Source organism: Talpa occidentalis, unplaced genomic scaffold (assembly GCF_014898055.3).
Source record: "Talpa occidentalis isolate TD23 unplaced genomic scaffold, MPIMG_talOcc4v2.1 talOcc4.14, whole genome shotgun sequence".
In the NCBI taxonomy this organism is placed as follows: domain Eukaryota; kingdom Metazoa; phylum Chordata; class Mammalia; order Eulipotyphla; family Talpidae; genus Talpa; species Talpa occidentalis.
The window spans coordinates 69,717,414-69,730,410 of NW_023601433.1; the positions used below are offsets into that span (position 1 = coordinate 69,717,414).

Sequence of the window (12,997 nt, forward strand, 5' to 3'; positions counted from 1 at the left end):
GGCTGTGGGAGGGTGAGAGGATTCACCAGAGACAGAGCAGGGGGCAGAACAGGCAGAAGGACCAAAGACACTGCTGAGGGGAGCAGCGGGTGAGACAGGAGAGGCCTGCCGCACCATGTGGGTATCTCCCTGGCTGTCCAGGAATGGAACCCTCGCTGCAGAGGCTGCGGACAGTTTCACAGTGCGGCGCTCAATCTGCTGCACCACCAGGGAGGCCCAAAATTCCATTTTTTTGGAGTGGGCAACCTTCGAATTTTTTAAGAACATACTGTGCCTCTTAAATACTTCCAATCTGATAACTCTGACCACTGAATCTGCACTGTCTGCCAGTTACTGTCTTAGTCATCTCATCACACCTAGCTCATTTCCTCACTGAAAGCCAGTAAAATCTGTAGCCTGGGGGCTGCAGACAAAAATTCTGAAGAATGTTCTTTCTTTGCTATTGCATGATGCTGATGGAAACTAATCACAGCGAATTTCCTAAAGAAAAAGGAAAGGAAGAAAGAAAGAGAAAAAGAAAAGAAAAAAAAATACACAAATCAGATTGATATTCTTAAATAAGTAGGTTTTCCACATCTTTTAGTCTTTTAAAATGCAAAGTAACACACCAGTCTAATCCCAAACAGGTTAGCTTCTTGGCTGTAGTCACACCGAGCAGAAGGATGGCAGTGGTAATGATGACCTGATTGTGGATGCTGAGCACGAGTAGAAGTATGACTGTAAACCCCAAGGAGAAAAGGCTGCAGTTCAGCATTTCATTTTATGTGATAACACAAAATTGCCAAAATCATCAGTCAGTGGGCATTTCCATTATTATTCCCAGCTTAGGCAGATGCAATAAAAAGAATGATTTAAATAGTTAAGGCAGCCAAGGAAGAAATTTTGGCAGTTTCCAATGCCTCATTCTGGCATTTGATTAGTAACTTATTGGGGGAGGTGAGGAGCATGTCTCCTGAAATCTTGCACCTAACCTGCACATCCATGATTCCAAGTTGCCAGATTTCGGCCTATTCCCATGCATTTGGTTTTATTCCACCTTTTCAGGGGTTTCTCTTGAACATGAATAAAATCTTCCTGCTTTAATGGATACACACATTTTATGAAGTGCCAGGATTAAATCAACTCTGAAAAATATCAGCCAGAGAGCATGTTGTGCAGACAGCTGAGTAAAATGCTTTTAACGTTGTGAGTCGAAGAGGCCATTTAACTTAATCATTGAGGGCTCCCTTTATTTAACAAGGATGACCTATTTAGAACCATGACTCAGCCAGCCTCCCTTGTGAGCTGCCTTCCCTTTGCCTAAAAAAAAAAAAAAAAAAAAAAAGGCAAGGAGGAAGGAAAGAGAAAGGAAAGAAAGAAAAGAAACAAAAAAAAAAAAATAAGAAGTTGCTTGGGAGTTGTCTAGTCTCCTTTTTCTTTTCTTTTTTTTTTATAGGCATGTTTTATTTATTTATTTATTTGTTTATTTGTTTGTTTTCTTTATACATGCACTGGGTACAGTCAGAAGCTCGGGAGGGTGAGAGAATTCACCAGAGCCAGAGCGGGGAGAAGAACAGGCATAAGGACCGAAGTACACTCCTGAGGGGAGCAGCGGGCAGCAGGAGAGGTCTGCGCACCATGTGGGCCCCTCCTCCGGTGGCCGGGGAGCAGCCGGGGATCGAACCAGCGCCGCAGAGGCTGTGGGCAGCTTCGCAACCCAGCGCTCAACCGCTGCGCCACTGGGGAGGCCCTAGTCTCCTTTTTCTAAATATTTTAACTTGCATGTCTTAGGATGGCTCAAGAAGTTACATAGTACAGTTATAGGGTTTATCATGCATGGAAAAATTACACAGGTAAGTTATTCTGCCATGTTTTAAAAGCTTTTATAAAGTAATTTCAAAGAATTCTAATTGTTCTTCATTTAATCATGTAACCCTGTCATTGCTCCACTGCCTCCTGCCCTTCTCTTTCACTCCTATGTGGTTCCTTTACTTGCGTTTGCTGTACACCACCTGCCATCTGGTTTCTCTCCCTGGAGTTTCTCTCTCTTCCTTCCATTAATCCCACCCACCTCTCAGGTCATTTTCTTAGAACACAATTTTAGGATGTCACCTCTGCTCAACAACTTTCGTGCCTCTTCTTTTCTTTTTTTTTTTCTAAGCAAATTAAACCTTTTTTTGAGACATTCACTGTATTCTACAATCCAGATCCAATTTATATTTTTAGTGTTTATTATTTTTTCTCTCTACTTTGGTCTAATTTCCTTCAGCCACATGGGCCCACTCCTGTCTCTTGCTCTCCTACTTCTCTCCTTCACCCCTCACTGCCCTTACTCTTTCTTCTGTGTTATTCCTGGATCTTCTGGTCCAAGTAAAATCCCATCCTCCTCTTTCTAGAACAATTATAGTCCCAAGGAATCATTCCTTGGATTTGGATTTCTTTAAGTTCAAGGAAAGAGTATTGTGTGGAAAGACATTTGGAGCTCTTCTCTGGGTGTGTAGATGTTCACAGCAGAGTGATAATACAATGATAAATGAACCTCAATGTTAATTTGCTGATTGAGAAATCATATAATGACTATATGAGAAGGGAGAAGTTAGAGGATGACCTATAACAATCCTTCTATCCAATGCAGATATTTATTGCAGGTTGAGGCTTTCTTCTATAACCAACAACAACAAAAATAGTTCCCAGCAACTACTGGGTGCTTTTTTTTTTTTATTTTTTCCCCCCAGTTGGTATGCATTCTGCATGATGGAAAGCTTCTAGAGAACCTCTGAAAATTTATTTTTAAAGTTCTCAATATTTCAATGGATAGCTTTTTTTCTGAAAGGCTGAAGAATGGTTGAGTGGGGCAGGCCATATGATGCTTTTATGTGTTTCAAGAACAGGAAATCTCAAAAGTTAAGACATTTTTGTTTACTCCCCCATCCTTAGCTGTGCAGCTTTCACCAACTTAGTCGCTCCTTGAATCTCTTGCAATACAGAATCCCTTCGGCCTCTACAAAGAGGATGCTCCCTCCTGCAACGCCTTTCTCATCCAACCCTAAAGCAAAACAGCTGGTTGATGTGTCCTTTGCTGTGACTAGGTGGACTTCTGTTCACCCTCCCCCTTCACCAAGACCTCCCTTTTCCACATTTAATTGAAGTATCTTTCTGATTTCTAAGACAAAAGAGGAGCCAAAAATTTATTCTGGCTTGTATAGTACTCTGCACCATGCTAGAGATAGAATGGTGAAAGAGAAGACATGGTCTCTGCCCACAGGACGCTGCCATTCGGGCAGGAGATAAAGCAAATAAAAAATAATCCCTTAGATAAAAACAAATGCCATACAATTTCACTTATGCAGTAAAAAAACAAAACGAATGAGCAAAACAAAACAAACTTTTGGGACTATAAGAACAAAATAGTGGCTATCAGAAGAGAAGCAGGTAGGGGTGAGTGAGTGAATCCAGTAAAAGAGGTCAAATGTATAGTGATGGATGGAAACTATACTTTTAGTAGTAAACACAATGCAGTATATGCAAATGTTGATTTGTAAGGCTGCATAACTTGTAGTCTTAAACACTATAAGTTATGGGAAGAGCCCTAATGGAAATAGGGTACTGATATGGCATTTAGTAGGGAATGGGGAATGAACAGAGCGGAACAGCATGAGCTAATTTTAGACAGAAGGTCAGGACAGGCCTCCCCAACAATGTGGACATTTTAGGTTGAGACCTGAAGGATAGAAGAAAAACTGCAGCCCATAGGCCAGGATCAGATGCTTAATTTTGTAGATAAAGTTAGATTAAAACAAAGCCATGCCCCTTTGTTCCCATATTATCTACAGCTGCTTCATTGCTATGATGGCAGTTAAATGATTGCAACAGAGAGACAGCATGACCCATAAAATCTAAAAGATTTACTATCTAGCTCTTACCTACAAAGTTTGCTGACTCCTGCCCTAGACCACACTCTGAGTAGTTAGGAGTCTAGACTGCAGTGATGACCATGGAGATAGAGATAAGTGGACAGATTCAAGATACATTTGAAAGGTAGAGTGTGGTTCTCAAGGGCTCATGCAGCATCCTTCTGATGAGGGCCTGGGGGTGCTATGCTACAGAATCTTTAAGACCATTGAGAACTTAGCCAAAAGATACTGATTCACCTTAGAAATATTTACCCAGTGAGTTGCAAGTCCAAGGGGATCTACTCAGCCACATTTGAATGTGCATGGATTTGCGTCATGAGGGGAGTATAAGCATAGCAGAAAGTAACAGTGGCACCCTGAGAGAATCCTTTGTCCAGGTAACTTGCTGCTTACTCCCATTCATTCTTATGGCTGACTGGTTTTCTGTCTGTCCTACTCAAATTCCCATGATGTGCACTTTTTCACAAGGGGCTGTACGGTAATTATAAAAGGGGACACGAAGGCACAGTGATTCTCCTCCTTCTGCTCACTTCACTGCAGTAAGAAATGACCCTTCCTCAACCTACTCTCTTATCTCTTAAGGGAAAGGACTATGCAGAGCTTGCTCACCTCAGAGGAAAATCACTTACATGAGAGAGAATTTGCTTTTAGAGGAAGGAGAGAAGATCCACAATTCTCTGCAATATTTTTTTTCGTTATTCATTTGGGATTCTTAGAATGGCCACATTAAGAGAGCCCCATGGTAAAAGCACAGGTACTGTATTTCTCTTTTGTAATAAACCTATAAAGCAACAGCATCCATCAAAGTACTAAAGTGACTAAAGGCCACTCCGGGGTTGTTAAAAGCTCTGAATTTCTGGAAATTGCATTGAGTATTTTAGCTCTCTAGAATGTTATGTTAAGCATTGGTATAGTAACATCAAATGGTGGCCTAGTGATAGATTAACATCAACAAGTAAATTCCAATTTCTATGGAACATAGTTTACTTCTAGATGGCAATTTAACACTTGGATGCTGTTATGCTGTATCCGGAGTTGAATGAAATGAGCTATTCTATAGTTACAGTCCTTTGGTTTCCGTAGTGTTCCTAATGTTATTATACACGTTTTTTATTAAATGTGTCTGTTATTCCTTTTCCTCATGCGAGCATTGCATAACAATAACAACGACAAATAGGAGAGATTAAGCTTGTGTGATGGACTGATCCATTTTACTAAAAAAGCTGAAGTCATTCAGCGATAATAAAGAAAAGATCTGTCAGTGGAGATGAAGAAAAACAAATCTTGCATTGCTTTCATTCACAGCAAAACATGCGTTTCAGATTACAGTGCACAAACACCATCTGCTTAATGAAACAACTCTTCTTTCCAATATATAGCTTGATGTCTGAATCTTAACAATTTTTCATTTAATATTAAGCATTGACAAGTTTGGAACTCCAAGTTAAAATTGGAGATATATGCCCAATAGGTTACATTCTTTGTCCTGGGAAGAAAAAAAAAAGGCAAAGGACTAGAAAATGTGCTCCTAAGAATCCTTTTCTATTCCCTCCCTAAATTTGAACATTTTAACAAATCCTTTTAAATGTAACTGGAGTGCTTAGGTGCTGAAGCACTAAGTGAGAGAAAAAGCAGACAAATAAAGGGAAAAGCTTCCTTTTCAGGAGGTACCTGAAAGGGTGAGCAGAAGGAAGGGAACAAGGAGTACCAGGGGTTTTGTAACAGGAGGCTGTCTGAAATAAGATTGGAAGGAAGCTTGGAGACGAAAGATTGGGTCTACATCACATCCTGGAAGCATTATAAAAGGAGTGTTTTATAAAGGAGAAATCATTAAAAGGATTCACACATCCATTTGCATGAATTAGCAAACCCGGGAGAGCTCTGAAATGTATTACAAGTGCTGACCTGAAATGAAGGTCACCGATTTCCCCATGACATCAATGCACGCGGAGCAGAGTTACATGAACAAACCTTGCCAGCCAGTGCTGAAAGATTTTCGTCTCCAGTTATCTGCATCTCCTCCGTGAACTTGTTGTTCTTAAAAAAAAGGTTAGACAATATTTTACTGTACAAGAAAATCTTTAAAGCACATTTTCCCATCTACCCAGTTAGGGGCTAGATTGTGCCTTACAAATATAGCAAAAATAGCTGGTACAGATTCATGGTTGCCTATGGTTACCAAGAGCCATTCTCCTGCTACTGTGCTTCAGACAAAGCATTCTAATGGCTGGCGGGGAGAGGCGATGGAAGGAGCAGAGAGAGGATAAACAAACCTAATTCTGGAACAAAAAACTATGGAGACTGCTGAACCTCTCTTGAGGCAGAGGGATTGGAGAACAAAGTCATACTCTGGGACTGCCCAACGTAGAGGCAGCTACTGCCGCGCCAGGAATCAAGTATTTGTCAGCTGTGCTCACCTACCCCACTTACAACCCTGCAGTGGGGCACATTTATCTGGTTCCTGGGGATTAGAGTCATCCTCGGCGCTCTACCAGTGCTGGTCCAGTCCCTCATGGGTTATCAAAGACAATTCTGGCAGGACAAGACCAAGAGCTCCTGTACTTAAATATTTAGACATGCATGAAGGTTTTGCAGGTCCAGTAATATGAGACCCAAAACCAGATTTAGAAGTTCTTTTATTCAGACCCCATTAGAGGTCTTGATTATGCTCTTCCATAATATTTATGTCCAGTACATCATCTTGTCCTAATTAAGTCACACAACACACACACACAAAATATGGATTGTTACATAGCAAATATCACAACAGAATAGCAAGGAGGCAGAACAGGAACCAGACAGCAGGTAACTTGTTTTTCTACTCTCATTATGGAGAGACATTAAAGGAACTAAAGCAGATTTCCTATGGGCAGTAGACTTCAGGACCAAGGAAGAATGATGCAATGTTGCAAGCCCTCATCCAAACAAGCTCAGAGCGAAGACTACAATGTAGACAAAATAGTAAAATATGTTGAACCAGAAACTATCTTCTTAGGTTATTCCTTCTGCCAGTTCAGCAATTTCCTCCCTTATTCTGGCAAAGAAGACCCTCTGTTTTCCTGGGAGGAATCCTTCTTTGTGGATCAGGTGGGACCAGGTCTTAACTGTTGTAAACCAGCTATCCCTGAAGCTTCATACCCAGACCTAGACTTTCTGGTTACTTAAGTTAATTCATTCTCTTAGGGATTTTCTTGCATTGATTTGAATGGGACCCTGTCACATGCAGTTTAGAGTCTCTATTTAAACAAGGAGTTACTTTGTCATAGAATTGGTCAAAGAGGAGGTAGAAAACCAGCCAAACAACCAATGTTAACAGTTTACTGATGAAGCAGCTTTTCTCTTTTTAGCCTCCTGCTCAACACAAAAATATGGAATGAACTTACAATGTTTTTACCTGCACTTGGTAAAGCATATAACTGCAGAGGAGTGGAGAGAATTCATGAAGGCAGATAGAGGCTTATATAAGTCGCTTAACACATAGCTCAGCTTGAAAAGTGGTCACTAAATGAGATAAAACCAGTAATTTTCTTCTTATGGGAACTGATCTCAAAAGGAGAAAAATCAAAGAATATCTAGAACTCACTGGTTTGGGGACAGTTTTTGTATAGGCATATATAAACATGCATCACAAGCAGTCATATCAGTAGATTAAGAACTTGTCAAATGTCAAAGGACAGAATTTTCCTTTTACTTCTAGAGGGGTTGAGATATTAACAAAGACATAAAAGGAACCCAAACTGGAAAAGAAGAAGTAAAACCATTCCTATTTGCAGATTTCATAATAATATACACTGAACACCCTGAAGATGCCAATAAAAATCTATTAGAAATAATCAATATGTATAATATCTTTCTCCAAATGAATGAATATGCATTAAGCACTTGGAAAATTGCCTGGCATTCCCTGGTAAAGTAGGCTTTGTCTTTTCATCATCTTCCTTTGGTCATAGAAACTAGCTACCTGGTTTCCTAACATTGGCTTTGTGATCTATCCTTTGTTCAGTTCACATTGCTCATTGGCGTGGTAGGGTTTACTCAGGCTGACATCACCTGTGAGGCATGTGGTTAAGAAGGACTCAAGGCAAATCCTACCAAAAGCAATATACAGATTCAATGCTATTCCAATCAAAATTTCAATGTCATTCTTCAAAGAAATAGAACAATTATTGATGAAATTCATATGGAATCACCAAAAACCTCGAATAGCCAAAGCTCTCCTGAAAAAAAAAGAAGGGAATGGAGGCATCACACTCCCAGACTTCAAACTATACTACAAAGCCATAATCATCAAAATTGCATGGTATTGGAACAAGAACAGACATACAGACCAATGGAATCGAATAGAAAATCCACAGATTTATGGTCAACTAATCTTTGACAAAGGAGCAAAGACTATGCATTGGAGCAAAGAAAGTTTGTTCAATAAATGGTGCTGGGAAAACTGGGTCGCTACATGCAAAAGAATGAAGCTTGACCACTACCTCACACCATACACAAAAATCAACTCAAAATGGATTAAAGAACTAGACGTAAGACCTGAAACCATAAAATACATAGAAGGAAATACAGGCAAAACACTACATGATATGCACATCAAAGACATCTTTACAGACACATCACCCAAAGCAGTGATAGTGAAGGCAAAGATAAACAGCTGGGACTACATCAAATTAAAGAGCTTCTGCACAGCAAAAAAGACAATAACAAAAACAAAGAGAAACCCCACCGACTGGGAGAACATTTTTGCACACAACACTGATGATAAAGGACTGATCACAAGAATCTACAAAGAGCTGATGAGACGCAACAAAAACAAAGAAAATAATCCAGTCAAAAAATGGGCAGAAGAGCTAAAAAGAAACTTCTCTGAAGAGGAAATGCAAATGGCCAACAGGCATATGAAAAAATGTTCAACATCACTTGTAATCAGGGAAATGCAAATCAAAACTACCATGAGATACCATTTCATACCAGTGAGAATGGCACATATTAAAAAAACTAGCAACAACAAATGTTGGCGAGGTTGTGGAGAAAAAGGAACTCTCCTGCACTGTTGATGGGAGTGCAAACTGGTCCAACCACTATGGAGAGCTGTGTGGAGATTTCTGGACCTACTAAACATAGAGCTTCCATATGATCCAGCAATTCCACTCCTAGGTGTTTACCCAAAGGACACAGAAACATCAATTCCAAAGAGCACCTGCACCCCTATGTTTATAGCAGCACTATTTACAATAGCTAAGCTTTGGAAACCACCCAAATGCCCAAAAATAGATGACTGGATCAAGAAGATGTGGTACATATACACCATGGAATATTACTCAGCATTCAAAAAAGATAAACACATGCAATTTGCAGCAACATGGATGGCATTGGAAGGGATCATGCTCAGCGAAATAAGCCAGAAAGAAAAGGAAAAATACCGGATAGTATCACTCATAGCAGGAATCTAGAAAACTTAAATAAGGGACCAGGAAAAAGAATAACTATAGGAAAGAAAATATCAAAATCAACAAACAACCATGAACCAGAGACACTCTATGGGGTGTGGGGGGCGGGGAAAGGAGGGATTGAGGTCAAAATAAGGGGGTTGTAATTGTATGGGGAATATAAAAATAAAATTTAAATTAAAAAAAAAAGGACTCAAGGCTAGAGCCTTGGTTAAAAACAGCTTCATAGAGCCTGTATTCCTCTGGGGTTTCTCAGCACCCCACACCCCTCCCCAGTTCCCACTCTGCAGTGTCTGAAATTTTTTTAGTGGGCTATTTGATGGGCATAATGTCCATTATTCCACTTTGCTGTTTTTTTCACCCATGTTTGCAGTCATCAGTTCTTGTCAGATCATTGTTGGTTATTTTATGGAGCCATTTATAGTCAGCAGAACAGAGAGTTAATCTTGGGACTGCTTTACAAGGTTGGCAGAAGATCTGTGATAGAACGTGAGGATGGATTGCTGGGGTTCTGATATTTTCCCAGGCTTGGCTGCGTTTTTACCTTGGGAACAGAGATAATGCAGTTTCTTCCTCTATATCCACCATTTCAGCTTAGGGTAATTAAAAAGATATGTATACTCCTGTAAACAAAAGAACCCCAAGATATCATACTACTTACAGGGCCATTTTCAAGTCAATATTCACAAATTTTTATCAAATTATCAGTGACATGTTATTTATCACACATCTTGCCACTGCTGCCAAATATCAGGTGCTGCCTGGAGACTCCAGTGAGCCTGTGCTCAGAACATAGTGCTTTACCCTTGTGTCTCAGCCTCGCTGGCTCAGATGGCACCTCTCTACCTTTCTTTAGGTGGGTCCTTTTTTCCCCCTAAAACTCAGTTCAGGCCTCATCTCTTTTTGGACGTTTTCCTGGAGTCCTCTGTACTGTGAGTCTCGGTCACACTGTATGAATATCGACACACTAGGAGACCACATTGACTGGATTATCTGTGGATGTGGTATTGTCAATGGAATGAAAACTTTCGGCACAGTGCCCTTAATTTCATCCTAATTGTCACCCCAGTGACTGGTCCATTGTGGCATTCGGTGTTTGTTGAATCATACTGAAACATCTGAGTACACATGGCAGCTATTTTTTATATTTATATATCTTTTATATTTATATTTAAAAAAAATACTCCTTTCCTTCCCTACTTTAGACACTAAGTATTTTCAGGCAGCATGTGGTTTCTCCTACCTTAAATTTTTTTCTGTGGCTCTTCAAAAAGCTGAAGGAGATTATTACCCAATGGGAGACTATAAAAATTACACAAAGATATATGAGAAAATATGTGTAAAGCTCAATTGAGAGGGACACAAATGAAGCTGTCCTTCAAAGATGGGAAGACAAATACAGACTTTCCTCTGTTAAGTCTGAGTAATTCCCACCCAAATGTTATTTTTAAGTTTTCGTTACTATTATTTTTTTAAATCTGTTTCCAAATAGCCTCCTCAATATTTTTCTCCTTTACATTTTAAAAATTTAAATGCAAAAATTCATGTGAATTTTCAACCAAAATTTGAAAAATGTGAATTTTTAAGATATTTTAATAGTAATGTTTCATTTCATGATGAGTGAATGATACATTTTTAAAGCTGAACTAGCATTTTACCAGGGAGAATTTAGCTCATGTGAAAGTACACATACATTTTGCATTTTCTCAATTTGGTTTGTCTAACTTTATAAACATGATGTGACTTTATTCAAAGACAGACTGGCTTTCTGTTTAATGACAATGATTTATTACTCTATTGTGATTGGTATTCTGCTCCACCCAGTCTCTAAGAGGGGCATTGGTTAGTTAAGAGCAATTCCCCACCCAGTAGAAAAAAGGTTCTTTTCTTTATGAGAAATAAAGGGATGTGGGTCAGAAAAGGGATCATAATGAGGTGAAGAAGCCATAGGCTACTAAGAATAATGAAGGGTCCCCAAGAAAAAAGATAAAAGCAAATGGGGAGACAAAATGGATCTTCACTCCAATTTAGTTACAGAAGACCCCAGGAAAGAGGAAACTCAGTTTAAAAACAAATTCAGCAGCTATGCTTTACATGAACTCTGCTTGAAACAGTGAAGCAGGATATCCTTCTGTTCTGAACCTTGGTATGGACTTGTTTTGGTTTAAATTATGTTTTCAAATTATGGAGCAGAAGCCTCTTGACCTATCTGAACCATGCCAAATGATTTCAGTAAAACCTATGTTTTAAAATGTGGATGACAATATGCCAGTGGAGACTCTCACTTTTTTTTTTTAAGATTTATTTATTTATGTATACAAGAATTGGGTTGTAGGCCCAGAGGTGTGTGTGGGGGGTGCAGAGAATTCACCAGAGACAGAGTGGGGGAGCAGAACAAATAGATGTACTGAAATACATTGCTGAGGGAGCAGCAGGCCAGACAGGGAAGTCTGTTGTGCCATGTGGGTCAGCTCCCTGGCCAGGGATCTGAACGTGTGCTGCAATGGCTGCTGATATCTTCATGGTGCTGAGACAAAATCCCTTGCACCATTAGGGAGGCCCAGCCCAGTGGAGACTTTCTCTTGAGAGACCATTTTCTCCACACTATTTCCCCCTAAATACTCCAAGCAAGACCTGTAATTATAAATTTAAAAAAATAACCAAATGAAAATTGTTCAATAGTAATGAAATCTCAAGTCAGCTATCATGAGCCTGTTTGAAGACTGTATGAGGATGACTGGGTGAACAGGAAGGACCGAGGAGAGAATCAGTCCCGTGATAGAGAAACCTCTAGAACACACACTGCTTTTTAACATTAAATTCAATCTGTCTTTATTCCTGTTCAGTCGTACTCTGGATCCAACAAATGCATCTGTCTTATGTCACTTCTCAGCTTAAAATATTCTTGAAGATGCCTCTGCTTGCAAAATGAAGTCTGACTTTGCTGTGGCAATGGGCAGAGCCACCCTGGGAACTAGGCAAGAGTGGTGTTGAAAGGACACTTTTGGGAAACTTCTGGTCCTATAAGGCCTCCCAGCAGACACGTGGCTCTGCTTGGGCTTGCAGACTACAGGGGTGAGCACAGCTCTGCTGGTCTCTAGCTTGGCTTATCTGGATAAAAACATGAACCTGGTCATGGACAATGCCATAAAGTTTCAAAATATTTAGGCATACGTATGTGGCTCTGCATTTGTACTCTTGCTCTGGGCCCCGAAAAATACTATTTTGAGAAATGCCAGGCATGATGCTAAATGCACTACCTGCGTGAATGCCAACAAAATCTTATGAAGTAACATCCAACCATTTCGCTCACTGGTATTTATTCTAGAAGCCGAACACCTAACGGCCATATAAAAAAGCTACACATGGATATTTATAGCAGCTTTATTCATAATTACCAAAATTTGAAAGCAACTAAGATGTCCCTCGGTAGGTGTGTGGATAAATAAACTGCAGTACATCCAGGCAATGGAATATTATTCAACACTAAAAAGAAATGAGTTATCAAAAGACAGGGAGCCAATCTGGAAAGGCTATATACTCTACGATTCCAACTATATGACAGTTTGGAAAAGGGAAAACTCTGGAGTCAGTAAAAAGATTAGTGGTTGTCAGGGTTGGGGCAGTGAGAGATAAATACACTGGCCTAGATGA

At 39.8% G+C, this 12,997-nt stretch overlaps 1 protein-coding gene across 1 annotated transcript in view; it reads right to left on the reverse strand.

Moving 5' to 3' along the window:
* The window catches only part of PRTFDC1 (phosphoribosyl transferase domain containing 1), an 82,623-nt gene that overhangs the window by 16,496 nt on the left and 53,130 nt on the right, over positions 1 to 12,997 (reverse strand). Inside the window, 1 exon segment of the mRNA XM_054694680.1 lies at positions 5,865 to 5,934. Within this exon segment, the coding sequence (XP_054550655.1) occupies positions 5,865 to 5,934 (70 nt within the window).